Source organism: Thamnophis elegans, chromosome 15 (genome assembly GCF_009769535.1).
Source record: "Thamnophis elegans isolate rThaEle1 chromosome 15, rThaEle1.pri, whole genome shotgun sequence".
NCBI classification, from domain to species: Eukaryota; Metazoa; Chordata; class Lepidosauria; order Squamata; family Colubridae; genus Thamnophis; species Thamnophis elegans.
In genome coordinates, this window is record NC_045555.1 from 42,969,744 (window position 1) to 42,996,109 (window position 26,366).

The 26,366-nt window shown below is 36.0% G+C and overlaps 1 protein-coding gene across 1 annotated transcript in view; it reads left to right on the forward strand.

Annotated features, from left to right (window-relative positions):
- The first annotated feature begins 814 nt into the window (after nucleotides 1-814).
- PTEN (phosphatase and tensin homolog) overlaps nucleotides 815-26,366 on the forward strand; it is a 65,368-nt gene continuing 39,816 nt past the window's right edge. Inside the window, exons 1-5 of the mRNA XM_032231591.1 lie at nucleotides 815-1,698; nucleotides 14,858-14,942; nucleotides 19,852-19,896; nucleotides 22,196-22,239; nucleotides 25,202-25,440. Of these exons, the coding sequence (XP_032087482.1) occupies nucleotides 1,620-1,698; nucleotides 14,858-14,942; nucleotides 19,852-19,896; nucleotides 22,196-22,239; nucleotides 25,202-25,440 (492 nt within the window). The 5' untranslated portion in view covers nucleotides 815-1,619. The remainder of the gene's footprint in view (nucleotides 1,699-14,857; nucleotides 14,943-19,851; nucleotides 19,897-22,195; nucleotides 22,240-25,201; nucleotides 25,441-26,366) is intronic.

Consider the following 26,366-nt stretch of genomic DNA (forward strand, 5'->3'; position numbering starts at 1 on the left):
CGGGAAGCGATTTCCCCCCCCCCCCGGCAACCCGCTTTCGCGCAGCGCGCGTCACGTGACCCCACAGGGAACCAGCCCGTCATGGCGATGAGGCAATCGCTCGCACGTATCCCTCCGCGCACTCAGAAACGTGCGCGCGCTCCTCCCTTCTCTTTTTTTTTTCCCCCCCTTGCCCCTCCCCTCCCCTCCCCCCCCCGCCGTCTTCCACCTCCGCTCCTCTTTGATCCCAATTCGGGCCTCGGCCTCTCCCCCCCCTCCCCCCTCCCCAACCAAGCACTCCCGTGCAGGGTTTTTTTTTTTTTTTTTTTTTTTTTGGCGGGGGGTGGGGTGGGTGGGGAGGCAAAGAAGGAGGGACAGAAGGGAGCCGTCCGGGGACAAAAAAAAAAAACCCAGCGAATCACTTCGTCGCGGCGGCCGAAGAGGCGGTGATGTGGCGGTGCGGGACTACTTTTTTCGTCAGCGGCGGCGGCAGCGGAAGGAGCTAGGAAGGGCGGAGTGGCTGGCCACCCCCCTCCTCCTCCTGCTCCTCCGCCTGGGCCGTCCGTCCGTCTGTCTGTCTGTCTCTCCCCTCCTTTCGGTGCTGGGCTCCCTCTCCTCCCTCCCTCCCGCTTCCCTTCTCCGCTTCGGAAGCTGCAGCCATGATGGGAGTTTGAAGCTCCTCAGGCGGTTGTTGGCGCGGGGGGAGACTCGGGAGCCGCAGCCCCAGCGGGGAGCGAGCGCGGGTGGAAAGGGCTCTTGGCAAGGCGCCCCCCCCCCACTCCCTCAGCGGATCGCGGAAACCCCCGAACCACCGGCGGACGGAGCAACAATGACCCGCGGCGGCTCCTGCCGCCAGCCTCGAGCCCTCCTCAGGACCTGAGTTCGGCGGCGGCGGCGGCGGCGGCCTTGGTCCTTGCACGGCCGCCGCGCCGCTACCACCACCACCACCACCACCTGAGGCCCAGCCGCGCTTTCTCCGAGGGGAGCCCGCCGGCCCGTCGCGTCGAGCCATAGAGTCCCATCGCCGAGCCGGCCGCCTCCCTGTGAATCCGACGGAGCCCGCCCGCCCGCACCCCCAGTTCGCGCGGGGTGCGGAGCGGGCCGGGGGAGGAGGAGGAGGAGGGGGGCTGCCCGCCGCGGAACTGCTGTCACCGTTGCAGCTGGAGCGCCGCTGCCCGACTGAGGGGGGAAAGGAACGGCCCGAAGGCGGCGGCGGCGGCGGCGGCGGCGGCGCTTCCTCTTTCTCGTCCCAAAGCCACAGGAGCGCGATAGGGAGTCGGGGCCGCGTTTCTTCGCCGCCGCCGCCGTTGCCTCTGCCGCCGCTCTCGGGATCTTGCTTGCCGCGGGGAGCCGCGCCAGTGGCGGAGCCTGCAGGAGGACCTTCCCCTCTGCCGCTTTCCGCTGCTGCGGGGCCTTCCCGGGAGTCGCCGCTGGATCGACCGGGGCCAGGCCCTGTCCACGGTGCCGGCCTCCCTGCGCCGTCCTTGCCCGTCAGCCGTTTGGTCAGCAGCCGCCGTTCGTACCGGCGGCGGGGACTGTTCGGGGAGCAGCCTCCCCCGCCGAGGCTTCGAGCCATCTGCGCCCTGCAGCCGCCGCCGTGCTTCTCCGCGCTGTTCCTGAGCGGCTCCCGGCTCCCAGACATGACCGCCATCATCAAAGAAATCGTCAGCAGGAACAAAAGGCGATACCAGGAGGATGGCTTCGATTTAGATCTGACTTGTATCCCACCGTCTTTGGAGTCCCTGTTAAGAGGGGGGGGGGTCCCCCTTTCTCGCTACTGCACCCCGATTCCCCCCAGGAGGCCTAGCGTCGCTCTTCCTTGGGTTTTCCTGCCCCCTTTCCCATTAGGTGCCATTTTTTTTTTAATTTAGAAAAATGGCTGTGATTTCTGGCTTCTCCCTCCCTTTCTTCTCATGTGCAGCAGCAAGAACCTGGCAGACGTGGGCCTAGGCCCCGCCGTTACAAGGTAGAGGGAGATGAACTGGAAGTGAGTGGTGCTCATACAGCTGTTGCATCAGAAACTTGAAGGTGATAATCGGTAGGCTCCTTGCTTGGTCTTGTGATCTGGAATAGTTATGTGGATTATGGCAGTTACTTGTATCAAAGTTGCTCAGGGAACGGTGACAAAGATCTGAGTCGTTCCATTGCATCCTGGAAAAAGTTAATGTAGGAAGGTTCTGTCTGTATCACATCAGAATTAGTTTAGGAAAGTTAGCTGTGGGTGAAAAAAATCTTGTCTTAATGGTGTTTTGGTGTAGCAATGGCACTTAGACTTATATACCGCTTCACAGTGCTTTCACAGCTCTCTCTCTAAGCAGTTTACAGAGTCAGCAACAATCTGGGTCCTCCTCTTACCGACCTCAGAAGGATGGAAGGCTGAATCAACCTTGAGCCAGTGTAATTATGTTTGGTTAAAAAGCAGGCTCAACAGTAGATTATAAAGGGGGGTAAATATGCAACAAAAGATTATTGTAAATATTAAAGCTAGTATTCAAATTTTTATACTATTGTGTGCTTGGTTTTGACATAACTATAGTAGATTAAGCACCCACAAATGTAGGTCCCTGATGTTCTCCAGACAAGATTTTGAAAAATTGCTTTTACCTAAGTGACCTATTTGCAAAGGTGGTTTTGCTTAAGAAAGTCGTTCTAAATATATACTGTGGACTACAATATTTGTGTATTCAAAGATGTTTAGAAATATATATATATATATATATATATATATATATATATATATATATATATATATACACACACACACACACACACACACATATATATATATATGTGTGTGTGTGTGTGTGTGTGTGTTTTTATTTGTGCTGATAAATAAATAAAGGGAGACTAGTATAGATCTATTTCAAGCTATTTAGCTCTCATCAGCTAGCCATACCCTTACTGGGATTTGAACCTGGGCTATATGGCATACTAGGCACACCAGGCAGATATATATATATATATTCAGTCTTTGAATTTTCTAATGTAGTACAATTTTGATGACTAGCAGAAATTACTTTTCACTTATATAGCTTCTGGGAGGTGTGGCCAATGTGCTATGGATATTGATTCTAGCTGTTGACTTACAATATTGTTTTAATTATAAATAGATCATTATTAAGTATTTGCATTGTTAACAGTGGTAGAAACTACAGCTACTAGAATTAGGAAGTTGGTCATTTGCATACTCCATCCAATAAATTGAGTTATGACTGTAAATATTAAAGCACCGAGATGATTCTGAAAGACAAGTTTTGTCTTTCTGCAGAAACAGCTTTAATAGGAGTATTGGTTGGTGGTATCTTGTATAATAGCATGGAAAACTTTGGAAATATGGTACTGTCTTAATTGGGAGGTAAGGCTCCTTTTTGATTTATCAATGTTTCATTAATGCAACTTAAGCTAGAACATTGTTGAGCTATATAGTTATAGTTACTATATGAGTGCGTATATATTTATGTTGCCATCCATTATTTGATTGCAATTGTAGAATTATAGGAATCTTCTTCAGTTTCTGTGAGGTCTTTGAGATGTCAGTAGTTGCTGAGTGTTTAAATTGTAGGCCCAAATTTTATCCTAATTTGTTTAACTCCTTATTGTTTGCTTCTCTTTGTAAGATAGGGGTACTACAGTTAAAATGCATATACATATACATATACATATACATAGAAGCATGCATTTAAGAAAACAATTCATACAATTTAAAATGCATGCAGATTGATTGTATATTACAGTACATGACAGTATAATCCTATTCATCTCTATTGAGAAATAAGTTCATTTCTTTGAAGTTGCTGTATTTAGAATTTAGAACGCTGCCTTACATTGAGTCATTACATTGATTGAACTAGCTCAGCCAATTGATAGATGTCAATTAACATTAGTTGACAGCATCATTCCTGAGATTTAGGTAGAGGTTTTCACTGGCATACTTGGAGATACAAGAGACTGAAGTTACAGCACACTGCATCTGTAGTGTGCTGTCACTAAAGTATGTTCAAATAAGTATGCACAGATTTCCGCTGGGAAAAAAGGAAGAATTCTTTCTGTAAATTTGATTAAAAATAACTTGCTAATAACATTAATTGATGCATAGATGTGCTGTATTAAGCTCATTTTTTATTTTCTGCATTAGAATACTGCAAACCATGTTAGACTAGCAAAAAATCTTCCACATAATCATTCAACAATAGAATTATGGATTCTATTATGGGTCATGTGCAGAATACTTACAGATTTTTTGAAATTGTCTTTTGGCTATAGACCTTTCAGTATTTTTCTTCTGAAATTAGGGTTGAATTTCTCTTGAAATGGTTTCATATTTCGTATGATTGAATGAAACAATAAATGATATATTAATATTAAGATAAAGAGTTAAAATCAAGTCACATTCCATGTTAACTGCAGCACCCTGCATCAGTTAGTAATTAGAGAGCAAGTCCTGTAAAATTTGGAGAAACTCATCTGAAAATAAACATGCTTAAAAATTCAACTGAAAACCTCCATTTTAGTAAAGTTTAGTTGTATCTAATTTAGATCTTTATTTGTTTTCAGCATAATGAAATTGTCCGGAATGGTCGAGAAGTTTTTATAGATTTAAGTTATCATAGTTAGCAGTGATTTATGTGTATGTACATGGATATAAATAAGAGAGTAAGATTTTAAGGTAATATATTTTTAAATGACCCATATATTACTGGTAGGGAAATTGATGTTTTATTGTAAGAACAGTACTTCTGTGTAAATAATATTTATAGTGTATTTGTGATTGTAGTTAAACCAAATAGGTTAAGCCAAACAAAATTTCTAACTCAAGATTACTTCTGAGAAGTGAGAAGTATTTTTCATTTTTCAGTTCATTTTTTACTGCAGCTCCTACAAACCTTGTTGATTAGTCATGTTGAATAGGCTTAAAGTTTTAATTAAAAACCCCATTAGGCCATCTGACTGATATAAACTATGATGTGTGAATAAAAGTGAAAGTACACATCTTCATATAAGATACCTTGAGTGTTTTTAACGTAACTTTCAAGGAAATTATGTATAGATTTATATTTTAGTAGTAATATTTTGTTAATTCATACTTCGTGTGGGATACCATGCAATTTAGCATGTGTTCTGGTGATAGATTAACCTTTCCATTCATGAAATAATTGGATTCTTAGTTTCCTAAATGCTGTAAAACAGTATCCTTTTAAGGTAAAAAAAAATGCCTTTGTATTTAAAAATTGCAATTGGAACGTGCACAATAAAGATGGGGAAACTAAACATGAAGTTAAAAATTAACACACTTGCTTATGTCCACAGTCCACAGTTAAATTATAGCTTTGTCCAATTTGAACAGTAAAAGTTGCAGTATAAGCAAATAGCCAGATGTTGTGTTTATTAAGAGTAAGGTATGAATTAATTGCAGTATAAAAGAGAGGATGAAATTAACCTCTTACCTTTGATAATTATGAATGTGTATATAAGGTGTTGGCTGTGAAGCATGGGATGACCCATTTATACCTATGATAGTGTTCCCTAAAGTCTATATGGCCTTATATTGTACATCTTGGTGCCAGGGGCTCCTTAAAATTGTGAGCAGAGTTAAGTCTTTTTTTTAAACTGGAAATATGAGTGCTTGTATTTACAGAAGTGTGGGTGAGTGTGTATCCTGATTGCTTATATATTTATTTTTATAAATGAGTTTTCTTCCATATGGTGTATAAATAAAAATACAGGTAAGTAGGGTTAATTTTGTTTAGAATAAAAAGTCTCCTTTAAATTAAGTTCAGCTCCTAGGGACCTTAAGAACACATCCATATAGTATTTTTTACAACAACATGAGCATGATTTGTCATTGTTTTATAATCTACAATGCAATATATTTTCAAAAAAGTAAACGTGTAATTCTGGTGGGCAACACTATCATGTTTGGGTTATGCGTTGGTTGAGGCTTCGTGAGCAGAGCAACAGTATAACAAACACTAGGGAGGAATTGTGCTTATAGTTCATGTGTTTTCAACCTTTAGTGTGGCGAGAAAATATCAATTTTTGACAATTGTATGTTGAAATTTGATGCATGAATAGGGAGTGCTTGGTATCTACTGCTTTATGTATGTGACAGCTCATGTTTCTATGCATTGATGTCTTGGTTGTTAATTGTGGGCATTATAGTTCAGAAACATTCCAAGATAGAAATAGACTTTTCACTGGAAATGAAAAGTCACTGCCAATCTTCAGTTCTCTGTGGAAAAATAACTATTCAATAGAGAGTGTGAGTGTGTATTCTATCAATAAATAGGCCAGTGTTCTGTAGAAGCTTCTTTGGTGTCTAAATATTTAAATTAGATTTCTCTATAGTACCTGAAATAATAAATAACAAATGCAGTATGCTAACAGTAAAATATTACATATGGCTGATACTTGAATTGACATTTCAAAATGATTTGGAAGTTGTTCTAGACATTCAAGATTTTAGTCGCTTATTCCATCTACCTGGATTGGTTGCAATAAGATAAACATTGTTCAACGATGCACTGATTTCAGAATTGTGGTCAAGAGAGTCCCATTAGAGATATGGCAGTGCTTGATTTCCAGCTTTCTGGAGAATTGGGGAATCTTCCACATGGTTGCCCTGTCAACTGCTGGATAAGGAAATCACTACCACCCCTTCTTTTAACAAGAAGTCTCTGCTAAATCTCAGTTCACTCAAATAATGAAACTTTCCTATTTGCAGGGGTGCAATTATATCTGTCCATGTAAGGAGACAAATTTGGCAGAACTATGTTCTCTTCAGCACATTTTGGGGGTACAATGGAAGGAAAGGGAAATTACATTACACAAGCAGATTTCAACATCTATAGTCTCAAGCCAAGCCCATTGTTAGCTGTATTTTATAAAACAAATATATAGAAGGGCATAAATTATAATCTAATTTAACTTATAACATATTCAACAAATATGATATAAGCATTATTGGACTTTGTTCCTGCTGACTATGGAGTTCTAAATGATTGCTGTACATTCTACTTCACATGTTTCTTCAGCAAAGATGCTAATGGGAGGTTATTCATTTCTTATTTGCGTTCTACCAAATTTGCTTCCTCTTTTAAAGTAAGAGATACAGTGCCATTTTAACTATATAATTTTCCACCTGGAAGCTTCTTAATTCTGTTACAAAATCAATATTGCTGCTGATTTTATGGTCAGCAACACTGGTCATAAGTTGCTCTGAAAGTTTAATCTTTATTAGCACAGTTTTTACAGAGGAATACCATAGCCTTGTATTCCCAATATGTCATTGCAATATTTGATTTATTTACTAGATAATTTGCTGCTCATTTCAATAGAGCTGAAAATGGCTTGCCAGTCAATCAAACACCATAACTATAAAACTATAATAAACAATAGCAAAGCAAATAGTACCCCAACGAACAGCCACAAGCATCTAGACACAAAGGAGAAGATGGTTCCTCTCATCTTTATTCCACCATTCTGTAAAGGCCATCTACTCAAACGTCATTGTGTTTTGTTCATCTAAATCATTGGGTTTTAATAACTACTTTATAACCATTTGACTAAGAATGAATCAGGATGTAATCTCGGGTCACATATTTTTCTATAAAAACTCTTCCTCCTTCCCCGCTCCCCCATTACATTCCTGGATTTGTGGAGTGTAATATAGTGTAATACACTATATTAGTTCGTAAAAAATCTTTAATTTCCATATTTTCTTTTCATCTGATGCTGAAAATGCGTGTTGATGTGTCAGCACCTTTGCAAACTTATGTTTGTTTCTTAAGAACTTTATTTCTATTAATCTTGGAATAAAAAAGTTGATTTAATTTATTTCTATTAATCTTGGATTGATAGCTAATTTCTAGAAATGTACATCTGGTTGACTCAAATCAGTGGAATTAATAGAATGGGATAATTTCAGTGAGATGTTTACTATTCTGGAGATAATGCCCGAATTTAGCTGGGAAAAATTCTGGACTTTAGGGTTAAGTACCTTTTAACTGACTTCTGCAGAATGTGAAAAGCAGCTGTAGCAGAACTTCTTTTTCTCCATTTATGTAAAAATCCTTTTGTGATCAGAGATGAGAGTGCTGGATTTCGGTGAATGAAAGGTGTGCTATTACATTGGAGTGTTTTAGAAATCAAGCAGTTTTGATTTATAGAATTTTAATTAGGGGAGCCTCTAGAAATCTTAAGGGTTAGGAGATTTTAAATACTTTTTAAAGGCATTTATTCTAAATGCTTACGTTTTGTCACATTTTTATCCTGGTGGGTTTTATCATGGGATATCAACTTTATGCTGTGACTTTTAATTCAGAAACTTCATGAACCCTTTCAATTGTTTTCACAACAAGGGATATAGGAAGAATAGATATTGGATAAAAAAGAAATCTCATGCCTTATGTGTTCACTACAATTCTTGATGAAATCAGCTTTATTAGTATCTTCAGAAATGAATTGCCTTCCTTATAAACAAGCCATCGGTTTGCTCAAAAATATTTCAATCCATGTGAAATTTAGAATGGATGACCCTTAGCATAGAAGCTGCTATTGCTACAAATTTCAGTGCATACTGTCCAACAACAGAAGATATGTCTTCTGTATATATATTAAAGAGTATTGCCTGAAAACCTAATACAATTTTTATGCAGCATAAACCTGCTTCATTTGCTCACAAACTCTGGCTTAAATGTTTATTTCATTATATTCTGTTGAAAAAAGAGAATATATCTTATGTTATTTCCATGCTAGATTGAGTTTCTATGTTTTTTCAAAATCTCTTTGCATCAAGCGAGAGCACTCTATCTCCAGAATGTTCTTGGTTTTCAAAGCTATGAATTCAGACTGGGGCTGTGGAGATGCAGATTCCAGCTTCCACTCAGCCACAGAACTTGTTGAGTTACTTTAGGCTAGTTGCTATTCTTGGCACATGATTACAGTTTTGAAATTAAAATGAGAGAGTCCTGTGCATGTAAATTCAACTTTTATTTCTTTGATTGTATCCCACCTTTATTATTTTTAGAAAAAACTCAAGCCTGCAAACATATCCAACACACACAAACCCAACACATCTTCCTACTCCCATCCCTCCCATCCCCAGCAATTCTGTGAGGTGGGTTGGATTGAGATGGAATGACTGACCCAAAGTCAACCAGCTCTCTTTCATGGCTAAGGTGGGATTTGAACTCACAGTCTCCTGCTTTCTAGCCTGGGGCCTTAACCACTAGTCCAAACTGACCAAACTTGTAATAATATAAAAATTATCGCAGGGATGGGCAACTTAAGATGATGAGATGCATTTTGCTTGCATGTGTGCTTTTCTATGTATGCTGAGGAGTGCAATTGAGTGATTACACAAAACTGAAGAGGTTGTATTGCATATATATAGTTGAAGTGTTTATTTTGCTCCTCCCTTGGCTGAGGAGTAGAGATTTTTTTTTAAAGTGTCAAGCCTACTAAAGTGTGTATGTGTTTTGATTTCCCACCTCAGAATGGAAGGAAATTATCACGTATTTTCTAGAATGTTGCTTTTTCAAAAAGAAAAACAGGACTGTTTTTTCTTTGAGGAAGAAGAAAACGTTTTGCTTCGCGTCTAAGAAGCTTCATAAGTTGTGATGCGGGAGGGTTGAAAGACAACTGATGAACTTCTTGGATGAAAAGCAAAACATCTTCCTTAAGGAAAAAACAGTTTAGTTTGCTTTTTTGAAATAACACCTTTGCCACAACTATGGCCTGGATAACTGAGAATCTCCATGGATATATTTTCCAGGATTTCTTCCATTTTATTTGGAAATGGGCATCTAGGTTTGCCCACTGTGCTTTAAATCTTATTGAATTGTTTGATAATATATTTATTTAAAATATTTATAGAGCTGCTCAGCTTGGACAATGCAACTCTGGATGCCTTCAGAAATGACCATTAAAAATCAGCAACAATATTTTTGTGAATTGTAAGCCACCAGGAATCTTTGATTGAGATGAGCAGTTGTAGAAATTCAATAAAGAAAGAACTAAAATGTGACCTGGCTTATCTTCTTACATCTCAAGAAACTCAATAGAACAATAATATAGTCCTCAACGTACATCAGTTCATTTAGTGAACAAAGTTACAACAACACTGAAAAAAGTGACTTAAGACCATTTTTCACACCTACAATTATTGCAGCATCCCCATGGTCATGTGACTTACATTTGGATGCTTGACAGCTGGTTCATATTTATGACGGTTGCAGTCTCCTGGAGTCGTGATCCCCTTTTGCACCCTTCTGACAAGCAAAGTCAATGGGGAAGCCAGATTCACTTAACAACCAAGTTACTAACTTAACAACTGCAATGATTCACTTAACAAATCTGGCAAGAAAAGTCATAAAAAGAGGAAAAACTCACTTAACAAATTTCTCACTCCCCAACATAAATTTGGGGTTCAGTTGTGGTCAAGGCACAGTTGTGGTCAAGGACTACCTGTAGTCAGGTTTCAATTTCCTGCCAACTTTGAAGTAAACATACAACATACAATATTTTGAAACTGTAGTTCCAAAATATTCCTGATTTCTAAATCAGCAATATTTGTTCTGCTTTGTCTTATACTGAAAATTTCCCTGCTTTGTCGTCTTCTAAAAATACTGTTAAACTAATGCAAAATGTTAATGTGGGGATGTTACGTCCATAAATTTTTAGTTTTATCTAATGTAGCAAGATTTTTTTTTTCTAATTTTGAATCTCAAATCTGTTTCCCTTTGTTGAAAGTATTGTTTCCAATTGTTATCATTCTGAATATGCTGATTTTACCGTTGCGATACAATTTCAAACTTCCTTTTCGATGAGTGTCCTCTGACTTAGATAAGACAAATTTAAGAAGGCGAGATTTGTCAGCACTGAATAACTATGATTACTAAATGGAACTTCTATGATTGCTAACAGCTGGTAAGCAGGAAAAAGGCTGTTATCCTGCAAGCAGGGCATGAAGGTTTCTGGAAGCATCTGACCATGTTAGAAACAAGATGCTGAACTAGATGTCCTTTTGTTCTCATGTAACTGAACTGATTCTATGTTGTGATTCCGTTTTTTAAAAAAAAAAAAAACTAAATTCTTATATTCGGAAACAATAGATTTTTTAACATATTGAATGCAAAGGTACAAAATGGTTTTTAAACCTTTTTGGACAGTACTGAGTATTTTGAACAGTACTCCACTTAGTGTAGTTTCTGAGGGCATTGGTCCTTTGTGCACTTTACATAATTAAACTTTTATTTAATTTGCTGTTATTTCTACATTTTCCATAGAACTGCAGCTGGTTACATTTCCTTCTCCATTGGAAGTATGTATTTACATGTAAATGTCCATGTGAATCTATACAAACAGACAAATCACATACACATAGACATATACTTTTTTCTTCTGAGAAATACTAATACACCTGACTGTCCATTTAAATACAATTTGCATCTTCTTCATTTTGTATCATTTTTGCATGTTTATTGTATTGTCATATTCTATAGGCAAATCATGAGATAACTTTTTAATTTGTAATGTATTGCTAAATACACCTTCTGGATTAATATTGATACATTTTCTTTAAAAAAAAAACACTTGCAGTTGAATCTTATGCAGAGGTGGGTTTCTCCCTATGTGCAAGAGCTGATTACGTCATGTTTTCAGCCTTACTGTAATTTCAAACGGTAATTAAATGATGGGTGAACTGGTAGTGGTAGCGGCAGAGGCTCTGCCCACCCGTCCAGACACTGCTTTGCATGCGCAGAAGCGGCGTGCAGAAGCAGCGTGTGCATGCACGCGCGCGCATGCGAACCAGTAGTAAAATAAATTGAAACCCACCACTGGTCTTATGGTATCATACTGAAGACTTTCGTTAGAAGATTTTGTAGAATTACTCTGTAAAAGATAGGACATCTTCCTTACTGAGTCATTCTACTGACGAGGCAAAACATGTTGCCGCAATGTATTCGAAACTATAGATTGGGGGTCCTTGACTTACACCCATCATTTAATTACCGTTTGAAATTACAGTAAGATGACGTAACCAGCTCTTTCACATACAAGTATTGCAATAACTCCACAGTCATGTGATCAACTTTCAAGCACCTGGCAACTAACGTGTATTTATGAGAGTTGTAGAGACTGAGGGCCACAAGAATACTATTTCAACTTACCCAGGGGCTTCCAATAAGCAAAGTTAGTAGGGGAAGACAGATTTGCTTAATGACCACATGATATTTGCTTAATGACCACATGATTTGCTTAATGACCACGGCCAAAGGGTCATGAATTCAGGTATGATTCTTAACACTTAGCAACACTTTCTGTGCCCCAATGATAGTCGAAAATTGAGGACTAACTATATAATTTTAGATCAAATAATCATGGTTTTTAGTTAGTCTTCGAATTAGACAGCCATACAAATCCAATAAATAATCCAATAAATGCTAATAGTAAATAGTTCAAAAGTATTTTAGCTTTTTTTCTTGCTTATTTCCTTTTCTCTTTTTTTCCATTCAAGCATTCTGTGTTTGAATATTTTAGGATTTTCAATTTTGCATGAGTGCTAATGCTTCTGAGAACCCAGCTAACTTTGATGGAATCTATAGTGAACTCATTAAATCTGCTTTGATTTGAATATATTTCACCTTTTTGTTTTTGCCTTGGTCATTCGTTACCATGACTTATGATGCTTTCTCACTCTTATTATTACATTTTTTTTTGTTTAAAAATCAGTTTATAACTTTTAATGTTCTTGGTTAATCGATACAAGTTTAACTAGCTGGATTTTGGCTAGTTGATGGTTTTTTTCATCTATTATTAGACTTTTTCTGTTGCTAGCCAGAAATTAGTAGCATTCTTTCTTTTGGTTATTTACTTTCCGCTTGAAAGAAAATAGCATTGGGCAAATAAGAGAACTCTATATTTATAATTAAATTTATCTATTTCTTTGCCTTTGTACCTAAAATTTAAAGGTAAGAATGGATATTACAATTCTGTGTTAAAGCAAGCCTTCTATAATTTTTGTTTTTATTAATAGTACACAATAATTTAAGAAAAACAATGTTCCTCGTTCTTTTTCCAGTTTCCATGCTTTATGGCGGAATCAGTAATCTCGGCCTGGCCTTATATATATCAATTTTTTAAAAGCAAAAATAGGCATAAGTTGGCAACTTTTCATGAATAATTAAGAAAATAATATTTTCTGTAGACCTCTTCATTGTGTAATTTTAACAAAAGAGTTAAGGCACTTGAGAAATCTTCAGCCACAACATTGGAGGATTAAATGATTCCCTTTTTATTAATAAAATTGTGGTTTTCCTTATTATTCAGTGACATGATAGCAACAAGGTCTAATTGAGTTATTTCCTCTTTTCACACAGGGGCAGAAGCAGAGCAACCACGTAAAGAGAAAATCTCTGCTTTTCTGCTTACATTTAAATTACACAAATCTAGCAAGATAAAAAACTTTAGTGAGAAAAAACCCTACCAAGAGAAAAGATTTATTCTTATGGCTGTGATGTGTTTCTTTTGTTTCACTGGGAATCAGTGGTGATTAGCTAAACGAATAAAATGATTATATGGAGAGTACTTGTTCCTTGAAATCCTTATGCTGTTTCGTATTTGGGTATATACATATGTGGGTATATACATAATTTTGTATTTATTTATTTAGTCTTGTTTATGTAGTGTATATTGGAGGTGGTGATCCTCTGAGAGCTGTATGCAACGAAATTTCATTTTAATATATGCCAATCAAAGTGACGATAAAACTGTTCTGTTCTACTCTACTCTACTCTACTCTACTCTACTCTACTCTACTCTACTCTACTCTACTCTACTCTATTATCCTGCCTGTTATCCTAGCTTTACAATAATCATGATATCTTGTTATGGCTGGTGCTACTTGTCAAATAGCATATTGTAATACAGACATTCATCTACTTATAAACAGGTTACATTCTGAAAGGCTGTTTTGTTATGTTAGTCTTCCAGTACTACTAAGCTCTGGTTTGTGGAAGTAGCTGGCTATTTAATGGTTAGTTGAGCCTAGGTATTGTTATCTCTGGTGATGTACATGGTTATGAACCTCTTACCTGGTTCCTAAGTTTAGGTTATACTTGTGTATTCATGATGCAGTCATGATGCAATGATACTATTTGACATTAAGTACATATATTAAAAGTAAACACTAATATACATAATTAAGACAATGATTTTTATTAGATTCTTTGGAATTTTTTTTTAGAATTCTATATAATATTGCTGAAACAGTGAGGTTATGTGGAAATACATTTTTTGTTAGAAGTACTACTTGCTTAATCATTTAACAACTGTTTGAGGTTATGACGAGTCCCCCAAAAGTTATGCATGATCTGTCCTCAAAGTTATGACTGTCACTCACACACCCCATCCCTGTGGTTATATGATCACATTTCAGGTGCTTGGCAGCTGGCTTGCATTTAGAACCAGTTGTAATATTCTGTGATTTCTGGCAAAAAATGCCCATTTGTGAGAATGAATTTGCTTAGTGATCATGTGGTTTGCTTCACAACTATGTGGTTTGTTTCATGATTATGGTGAAAGTAGTTCACAGATAGTTGTAAAATCAAGTCATGGTTACCCACTTAATGACTGCAACAAGTTATGACTAAAATTCTGGGCTCAATTGTGGCTGTTTAGCTGTAATAGTCCCTTTAGGTGCTATTGCTTTTAAGTTGAACAATTTAAATAATAAGCCAGTTTTAGAGAAGCACTGCTTAGCGTAGCTGACTAATTTTTTAAAATTTAAATTATATAATTAAATATTTGAAGTATTACTACACTTAACTGTGCAATTTTGTAAAAATTTGTAAATATTTCCTTTAACGCGAATATTCAGATATTTATCCAAATATCATTGCAATGGGTTTTCCGGCAGAACGACTTGAAGGAGTGTACAGAAACAATATTGACGACGTTGTAAGGTAAGAATGTATTCTCAATGTCTTATCTCAATGACAAGCTTAATATTTTGTGGTTTGTCAAAATGTTTACCACTCTGGATTGATTGATTGATTGATTGATTGATTGAATGAATGAATGAATGAATGAATAAAAATATTTTGAAAATTTGGGTTCTGTTCTGCAAAAGCATTCATACACTTAAGAAAGTACTACGGTAAGCTTTTAACTTAATATTATAAAATTATATATATATATATATATATATATATATATATATATATATATATATATATATATATATATATATATATATATATATTTGTGCTGATAAATAAATAAAGGAAGACTAGTATAGATCTATTTCAAGCTATTTAGCTCTCATCAGCTAGCCATATCCTTACTGGGATTCGAACCTGTGCTCTATTGCCTCCCAGGCAGGGAGTTGACCATTTGAGCTACAGAGAACGACTCCTTTTATCAGCCAGCCAGGGTGGGAGGTATATACTTAAAGTCACAACCCCTGGTATGCCCAAGTGTGGGAGGAAGGTCACACTTCCACTCTCTGTCATTAGGCTCGTCACAAGAGTCCATCCAGACAGAAACCCAATATTTTTACTGTTGCCTTTGTTATATTTGTGTTTTTATTTGTGCTGATAAATAAATAAAGGAAGACTAGTATAGATCTATTTCAAGCTATTTAGCTCTCATCAGCTAGCCATATCCTTACTGGGATTCGAACCTGTGCTCTATTGCCTCCCAGGCAGGGAGTTGACCATTTGAGCTACAGAGAACGACTCCTTTTATCAGCCAGCCAGGGTGGGAGGTATATACTTAAAGTCACAACCCCTGGTATGAAATTTAAATTTTATATATATATATATATATATATATATATATATATATATATATATATATATATATATATATATATATATATAAAATTTAAATATATATATAAATACCCCCCTCCCTCAAATAAAATCATCCCCTCTCAGTAATTGCATCACTACCTCATCCATTGAAGTCCTTAATCCTGGTGGGAATGCCCTTTCAGTGTCAAAAGGTTAGGTAATTCCTGCCCTGTCATCTGAAAAAAAAAAACTTTAATAAATATATTTTCCAAACATCAATGGTAGAATTCAACTTTCACATGATGATTTTGTAAAACTATATGGTATTGATCTTTCAGTAGGCTGGACTTGTTTGTTAGTCTCACTGCTTAGTCTGAAAAATTTTGCCTATGAAATTTATAATAGAGGAATTAAATATTCCAAGTATTGCTTATTGAATAATAAAATAAAAACTGAATCAAATTTCAATTCTTCCTTGCTGAAAGATAGTGTTGTCATCCCCTCCCCCCCTAATTTTAAAGCCTCCTTGGCTGCTCGAGGTTCAAAATCTGGAAAGGCCATTTCATAATATATTCCCTTGGGATATTATTAAAGCAGAGGAAGCTGTGGAAAAACTGGTAGATCACTGGGGAGATGATTATATGTAGAAGCCAGATCATTGTTAAAAAAAGTATTATCCCACTTGTGACAATTGCCCTGAAATAATCTTACGACCTTGAAAAAAGTTTGAAAAAAGTTTCCTTAAAAGCACAATAACTGCACAAACTGTAGTGAAACAATCCCATTTTAATATGTCACTGTCTGTGAACATGTTCCTCCAATGCCAGGCCACAGATATAGCAAATATATTTTTTTAAACATACTTTATTGTTGCTGCTTCCTTTGTTTGATTATTTTTTAAAAGAAATTAAGTATTAAAAATAAATTATTTTTAAACAGAGCTTAAAGTTTTATTTGAGTGTGAGAACAAAAATTTACACAAAACAATTTGGTGTTTAAAATATGTTTTATAATACCATCAGGGTTATCTAATTTTTATTATCATACAAGTTTTATCATTCCACTTCATCAATTGTAGTACATATATATGGTGCAGGGTGGTAAAATAGGACTGTTTTAAAAGAGGAAAAATAAAATGCCATTGATAATGGCATTAAATAAGTAGTACTTTGAGTTAAAATTGCTAAACAATAAAGGAATCTTTTGCTCCCTTGGACCTAGCATCTTCTTTACTGCATATGATTTATAGACCTGAATACGTTTATGTCTTTATGTCACAGTTATAATTTGGAGCATGACATCCTCGAAGCGCATATTTAATTTAAAGCTTTCAGAGAGGTGAAGTGAAAGCCCATTCATAGTATTAAGACTGTCACGTCCTCTGGAAAGCACAGCACAATTGCTTTATAGCTTTTCCTGGTGCTTTTCCCCTCAAACTATGGGTCATGCATAAATATATACTCAGCCTGGGATACCTGTAGAAGCAGCTGTTTTTATGGTAGATATGTCCACAAGGATTCCTAAACTCTTTAAACTTGCCTCAAATATTATCAACTCTAACCTAGAGAATAAACATCTCAATTCAGATGGCTTTTTAAATATTACACAGATCAATCTCCTATCATGTTTATCCTGCCTAGTGTTCATACTGATTACTTGTGTAGTAAAACTAGTATCCAGTACCATTCCAGTTGTCTTATTTTAATTATCTTTCTGTTGAGATCAGAACAAACTCAATATGCTCCTGCATGTACAGAATTAATCAATACGATTTCTGATAGGAAATGTTACAGAAATTGCAAGAATTTTGGTATTTTAGTTGCATCCAAAGATAAAACAGTTCTTTAAAAAACAAAACTGAAGAATAGGGTGCCTTTCTTCCAAAGACCTTATTTATCTGACTAATTGAAATACTTTAAAAATAGGTATTAGTTAGAGGAAACAAAAGAATCTTGAAATAAGTACTCTAATGTTGGAACTGTTAAACAATGGTTACATTTGTGGTTTTGACTTACTGGCTTTCTGTTGATTCATTTTCTCATCCAGAAACTTGACAATCGAGCTTAATAGACTATGAAGGGGTAGTAAGTTGGCAAAAGAACAAGAATCAGTTATGATTTGAAAATTGTTCTCTGCAAATACATTTCATGGATAGGTCAAATCTGGAGGTATTTCAGTTACATGAACGGCATTTCAGCAAATAATACTTGAAAAAAGAAGCTTCGCTATATATTATTACTTCTCAGATTATATATACTGATTAGTATAATTTGTAGATACCCAAAGTAAATGAAACTTTATTACACCGTGATGCAATTTTTAACTAAGACTTTAAAAGTAATCTCTTTGACAATAAATAACTAAATAGAAATCTAAAATATTTTACAATTCAGCTTGCTTTTACTACAGTATATTTGTTAAAAACATGCTTTTAAAAGAATCAGGGTTAACTTGTTATGATAGCAAATTATTCAGAAAAGAAGTACTTGAAAAGTATTAATTATCATATATACTAATAGTATGGTATAATATTTTGGACAAGGAGATCTGGAATTTGAGGCATTCTGATTTTTTCTCCCAAGATAAAATGAGTAAAATAATGGTGCAATTCTATATAAAATAGATCTATATAAAAACTGCATTATTTATGTACTAACACTATTTATGACTCTAAAATTGAAACTTGATAATAGCAGGATTTGAGTATACTTTAGTACATTGCTATAAGAATACATTTTTATAATTTTTTTTCCTGGGATTTATGGGTGAAATAATCATGATAATTTATGAGCTGGCATGTATAACAAATATCTTTGTCCATTTTTGCAATAACACTAAACCATTAATTCTGTCTCAAGTGTGCAGTAGCAATGCACTCATGCATAGAGCTTAATCAGTTCATCCAAGTAGTTAAATACCATGGAAGACACAACTGAACAGCTACCTTAATACTAACAATGTAGATTGAATTACTTCTACGTAAACAAGAATTCATAAATAAATTTGAAATCCTGAATTGATGATTGACCATAGCATACAGATTTTGTCAGGTGTCCAAGGTAGAACTCAGCATAAGCTTCCCAGACAGCCTACTTAACAAGACTAGATAGGAATCTTTATTGCATACCAAGATAAAGCCAATATAAACAGTTAATTTTCTCTACCATCATTAGCATATAGCCTTTTCTTATCCTAACTACAGCTTAAATCTGGTGCGTCTTTGTCCTGCCTTTCTCATAGTTTACGGATTGTTGCCTTGGACTTTTCAGTTTTGAAGCTGTTGGTTATTTAGGTAACATCTTTGCCCTAAGAAACTTAGATCCCCATTTAAACTCTCAGTTATTTAACCTCTATTAAATCTCATTGAGATTTGATGTATTAATAACTGGTTCTGTGAAGCTTTTTCAGTTTGAGAAATATGGATTCATAAAGTTAGATTATGATTATGCAAGAAATAATCACATTAGTCTAAATATGTGTGATAAATTTTATGAGTGGTTTTTGATAAATGATGCAGTGTCAGTAACCACACAGCACATGAGTCAAATTTTAACTATTAATTGTTGAATATTGGGATTTCCTAGAATAGTGAGAGAAAATTAGTACTGTAAATTCTGTATTGTGGATGTAATTAAAATGCATAAAACCACATTTTTGCTTAAAAACCTGATATTCTACTGATATCAGGCAAATTTGAAGCTGATTCTACGTAGTCTATTGTGAAGTAGAGTTGCATCTATTTTTATTTCAGACAGATTGTATGAAAGTTAAAATTAAATTTCGGTGTAGATGGTGCCTAGAAATTCAACTTTCTTCAGTTCAGTAACAGGAATACTTTATATATATATATATATATATATATATATATATATATATATATATATATATATATATATGTAAAATGTAACGTTTCCTTAAATTTATAATTAAGGGAAAGATTATAGTGAAAAGCAGCAGTTTATATGGTATATCCATAAAATATTATTTGATCAAAATTGCTCTCAAATGTATTTTATTCTATCTTTTTTTTTTAAAAAAAGCATCAAAGTGAGTTTAACGTATCACTTTTTCTTTCAAGGTTTCTGGATTCAAAACATAAAAACCATTACAAGATATACAATCTGTAAGTATTCTTGTTTATGTAGCTTCTATAGATACTGGCCTTAAAATATATTAAAATGCATTAGCAGTGCCCCCCAACCGCTTGGATGCCAAGGACCAGTTCTGCAGAGGGCAGTTTTTCCGTGGGCTGGGGGCGTGGTTTCATGCCCTGCCGGATTACTTGCACATTCCTACTCACTTGTACAGCCAGGTTCTTTAACAGGAAACCTATGAAACAATGATATGTCACTTAGTTTTAGCAAGTGAATGACTTCATAATGAGTAAAAAGAGAACTGGAACATTAATAACTCATAAGTTGAGATGATGCTTTATTCTGTAAAGTAATTGAGAATTTTGAGTTGAATTGCTAATGATCCTTATTAGGAAAAGCAGGTATAAACATTTTAATATTGATTTTCTTAAAATAAAATATTAAAATATTGATTTTAAAAAGATTCAATATATTCCAGGTTTGAGGTTTAATAGGAATAAGGGTCATTTTTATATTACTTACTTTCTTACTCAATTCAGTATTATTTAGTTAGCAGTTGCTTCTCCATAGTGGTGGAGGTAGTATCCAGGCTGGGTTGACCATCCACTATTAATCAGAGTCCCAAATTTGCCTAGGAACATCATAGCTGAACAGTGATATGAATGCACCCTTTATTTGAGTTAATTTTCTTTCCTGTAATCACATTTTTTTTCTATTTTCAGATTTATGTGCACTGTAATTTTATTATTTTGGGTAGAAATTTATTAGGAGTTAGGTCTACAGTGATTGTCACATTAATTCCACAAATAAGAAAAGGGAGTTCTGTACATAGCTGTTATATTTTCAAATGTACCGGTATTCCTCTTTTACCAACTGTAATTGAGACTAACAAAACCTTTGCTAATTAATGTCATTATGTGAAATTTCAAGCAACTACATCTTACTTAATGGTGTCACTTCCAGCTGCATTTCCCAGTAGTCCTTGACTTACAACACTTCATTTAGTGACCGTTCAAAGTTACAACAGCACTGAAAAAAAGTGACAAATGACCCTTTTTCACACTTACCACCATTGCAGCATCTCCATGGTCACATCATTTACATTCAGATGCTTGACAACTGGTTCATATTTTATGACATTTCCAGTGTCCTGGGGATCACGTGATCCCCTTTTGCGAACGTCTGACAAGCAAAGCCAATGTGGAAGCTAGGTTCACCTAACAACTGTGTCAGTATTTGAGCAACTGCAGCGATTCGCTTAACAAAGCAAAGTCGTAAAACGGAGCAAAACTCACTTAACAAATTTCTCACTCAGCAAGATATATTCTGGGCTCCATTGGAGTCGTAAATCGAGGACTACCTGTAATTGGGATTAAACGACTATCCTACACTTCTCAGCGCAACGTCAGGTGATTGCGACTTAATGGCTTCCTGTCAGCTGCCCCAATGGCTGCTTGTCAGAAGCTGACCGTGAGGGCTGTAGATGGTGATCATGTGGCTGTGGGATGCTGCAATCCTTGTAAACGTGGATCAGTTGCATATAGTCAATCCATTTTTTCCCAGTCTCGTTTATATCTCATTTGAATGATCTTTAAGATATGCCGATATTTTAGCCATCTCAGCTAAATTTGTGACTTTCAATGTCCATTCTTGAGTTGTAGGCAAGTCTTCCTTCTTCCAGTATTGCGCCACCAACAGTCTTGCTGCCGTTATTAGGAACAGAATCAAGTTACTCTCTACCACTGTAAATTCAGTACATATACCTAATAAAAATAACTGAGGAGTAAACTTTATCCTTCTTTTAAAGATATTTTGCATAATCCACCATATTTTTATCCAGAATGCCTTAACTTTTTGGCAGGTCCACCATATATGATAATATGTAGCATCGACACCTCCAACATTTAGGCTGTACATTCGGATACATAGAAGCCAGCTTTTTAGGATCTAAATGCCATCTATAGAACATCTTATAAAAATTTTATAAATCATTATAAATTTTATGGATCAGTTGCCAAGCGCCTGAATTGCAGCCACTTGACTGCAAGGACACTTCAATTGCTGCAAATTTGAGGAGTGGTCATAAATCAGTTTTTTCAACCCTGTTGCAATTTTGAAGGGTTTGGTGAAGGAGCCATTGGTGGGGACTATTTGTACCTCCATTTATCTATATGGCATGGAGAACACCCAAACAGTAGTGCTTCACCCTTTTTTTTTTATTATTGTAGTGTTAGATTGTAGAAAGAAATGTGTACTGAATACAATAGGTTTGTCCCCCTACTAAATGATAAAATAATGCTTCATGCTATTTTAACTTTTTTCTTTCAGATGTGCTGAAAGACATTATGACGCCACCAAATTTAACTGCAGAGGTATGTTTGTTTTGTATTTCTCATAAGCTAAGCAGCAAGAGAGTAAGCACACCCTTCAATAATAATTCCATTTCTGAAGGGTTTTGTGTTAGTGACCAAAGTTTTCCTTTTAGTTTCATCCCCTTTATTATTTGAGGGGTTAATTCCGGAAGGGTGATCTCTTCACAAAATTTCATGACCTAAGTGGCCTCCAAGCACACCAGATGTCTCCTAGAACTTCATGCAAGAATTCAATCTCAGGAATTTCATTTTTAGTCCCTTGTATCCCTATCCTCAACTCTTAAAACACTCCCAAAGCAAACAATTTAATCCTCAGAAATTGTTTATTCTTAAAAGGTTATTACACACTTACGCAGCTTAACTGTATGAGTAGCTGTATATTTGTCCATATTTTGAGAATTAATGTTTTGAGAGAGATTAATGTTATATGAGATATAGATTTGTGGCTCTTTATAAGATTTAGTAAATTAGGACTAATATTTTCTTTATAGTCAGAATTTGCACTTTATTTTAATTTGATCTCTGAGGAAAACAAGAAGTTCAGCTAAGGAAGTGATGAGATCGCCAGAGTGTACCCTATCAGCTTTTTGGTAATAGAGGAATTGAAGCGATTTCTTCGAAACAGTAGTAAAATTCATCTCATTGGAGAGAAGGCAGGTATCTTAGATTTCTAAGAAGTTTGTTTTTGAAGGAGAAATCCTTACCCCCACCCCCCAAAAATCCTGACACTGGGTCAGATTTCATCACACATAGTTTAAAGCAGATAAAATAAGTAAATAACTTCAATTTGTAGTCTGGGAATACTCTAAGGTCACAGGAGTTAATGCATGGATTATGAGTTGTGTATCTCAGCATACAATAAGCAAGGAATTTATTTTGTTAATGCATCAGCTTTTGTAGCTGTTTGATCATGTACTTCTATTTGATATAGTAAAATATCCATCTTATGATGAAAAAAAAACCATCAATATGCTACTTGTTGGGCTCCATAGCCTGTAAGATTTTATTATTTTTGGATTATTCTAATTTTTAAAAAGGGGAAACACTATATTTATAGCCTGCCGAAGGTTTTGTGACTCTCAGATATTTAGTCCCTGTGGCATATTGAAAATAAACATTTTAGGGGCCTCCTAAGAATTATGCCCGCTGACGTAATAAAATATATGACAAACTGATGTTACAGAGAGCAAGATGTAAAATAATGATGAGGGGAGTAACTTAAAGACTAAAAGATGGTCCTTAATTCTGTGCCTTATTGGGAATGGATGTATATTTAACAGTAAAAGGCTATTTCTGAGGAGGAGGAGCAGATAGGCTTCTTGTCAAAACATGTAAAATATGTATACTTTTGAACTGGAAATCACAATTTAAAGAAAGAAAACAATTCATATATCAACCATAAAGAATATTGTTTTACACGTTGTGCTTAGTGGTTAATTCGACAGAATTTAAGAGCTGCCCTTCTCAAAAATTTCCAGCTGAAGGGGTGGAGGTTAAAGCAAGCAAAAGAGACCTGTGTGTGCAATCCTTTCTCTACCCAGATTGAGCCTTTCACTTGTTTAATCATGTGCCTGAATAAAGTGTCCATTTTTTTTCATGAACTGGCTATCATGAAGGCTTACAGCCTCTGTTTAAATGTCTTCTCAATAGTGATCTCAAGGGAATCAATCCCCCTTCCCCCAGTTTGCCTCAGTCAGTGAGAAATGTAACTATAGAACCCCTTCACAACCATTATCAAGAAGGAATTAAGGGGCTGTTAATACTGCAATGCAGATAAATTGCCATGGTGAGAAGAGTCTAACCTATACAAATTGCCAATCTGCAAGAATGGATATAGCTTTGTAGAAAGTTCAGCAGTCATCTTCTGGTACTTTTAGTGATTTAAGGAACTTTTGATACTCAGTGACATGCAGGCTGAAGCTACTTAGAAGACTATTTTCTTACATTGGGTGGTGAAATATTTTTTGTTGCTGACCAGCTTGGTAGCTTTTGATTTGTCTGAATATATCTCATTGATTTCACACCTTGCAACTAAATTTTGTACTAAGGAAATAAGGTAATTGTCTTATTTCAGTTCTATTTATTTTATCACCCACGAACTTGATTTAATATGATTCATAAAGGATTCTTTAATACTATGTAGTTCATACTTCCCCACCCATTCCCTGGTTGAGAGGTAGTAGAAAATTTCTTTCAGTTGCATTTGAATCTTGGTCACTGATTAATTTCACATATAGTTGATTGAAACAAAGAATAAAAACAGACACTTCCATTTACCTTCCTGGTGCTAAATGCAAAAGTTGACAGAGGGAGTCAATGAGTTTAAAGGTGTTTCATATGAAACCCAATCATATTTTACATCTAGTTGCAATTATTGTTTCTGCGCATATGTAAAACCAAAGCCATGGGTATATCTCTTAACTATTTTTTTTTTAAAAAAAACCTAAATGGTCAGATAGATTATTTAGACTGAATTGCAGACAGTTTTCAGTATCTAGATTTTTTTTTTCATTAGAATTTCCTGGAGGAAATGGGGAGTGATGAAGATTTTGAGTTATGGAAGCCAGTGTTATTAAAATAATCTGTACATGGCAACCTAGAAACATCCAGGTTTTTTTTAATTCAAGAAATGATTTAACTGATATTTTTTAGCATGGATTACTACAAAAGAGCCGAGGTGGCGCAGTGGTTAAATGCAGCACTGCAGGCTACTTCAGCTGACTGCAGTTCTGCAGTTCGGCTGTTCAAATCTCACCGGCTCAGGGTTGACTCAGCCTTCCATCCTTCCGAGGTGGGTAAAATGAGGACCCGGATTGTTGTTGGGGGCAATATGCTGACTCTGTAAACCGCTTAGAGAGGGCTGAAAGCCCTATGAAGCGGTATATAAGTCTAACTGCTATTGCTATTGCTATATCTTTGAAAATTAGCGTTCAATTTAATAATACAATTTTTTGGTTTTTAGTTGCACAGTACCCTTTTGAAGACCACAACCCACCACAACTAGAGCTCATCAAACCTTTTTGTGAAGATCTTGATCGATGGCTTAGTGAAGATGGCAATCATGTTGCAGCAATCCACTGTAAAGCTGGAAAGGGACGAACTGGTGTAATGATTTGTGCTTATTTGTTACATCGAGGAAGGTTTCAGAAAGCACAAGAAGCTCTAGATTTTTATGGGGAAGTAAGGACCAGAGATAAAAAGGTAAGAAACTTGCTTTTTCCATGTTGATGTTCTTTTCTTTGCTGCGTCTTGATTCTTGGATTTCATTTGGGGTGTGTGTGTGTGTGTTATTGTTGTCCTTACCATATTATGGACGGTGAACATACAATTAATAATATTGCAATGTTATTTAATTTCTTTTGACTTACATGACATCTGCCTTTAGGTGTAAAAATGCATTTATGTTTCTTTGCAACAGTAAATTTCATTTAGGATTTGAGATCCTCCATAGTGTACTTTGCTCCACTTTTTTGGATTTGAAATCTGGTAATAGTAAGCATTCAGTCATTTAGTGAATATTCTTTTAGAACGTCTATATATGATTATGGTAATATTTGAGAAACAGATTTATTTCCTGTTTCCACTGTCTAGTTTCATATAAGTATAGTATCACTATTTTTTTTACTAGATATACATTAACTAGAGGCACTTTGCTGTATTTAGCTGATATAAAACAGTTCAACAAATCAGATCTGTTAAGATTTAGATGGGAAACTTCCAGAAAATCCCAAGGCCACAAACTAGGCTGGGAAATTTGGAAGGGGGTGGGAATGAAAGAAACATCCTGGAAGAAGGCAATAGCAAATGACTTGATTTATTGCCAAGAAAATTTAAGCAGAGTCATTAGAATGCAAGGTCAATCTGCGGGGCTCTTTACCTTGTTAAGAAAATTACATATTTCCCTTTGATCCATGTCAGAAATATATTTATTAAAAGAGGAAATACACATAATGAAAACCTCACATAGGATTATCTTACTGATGCAGCTGTTAAGAGCACAGCTATGTTTCATTTGGGAAGGAAGCCGTATTAATGTGTCTGCTTCCTGCTTATATGTTAATAAAGCATCAGTTGCTTAGTTGATTTATTGTATGTATTTCAGTTAATTGGTTTATTTAACCCTGCAT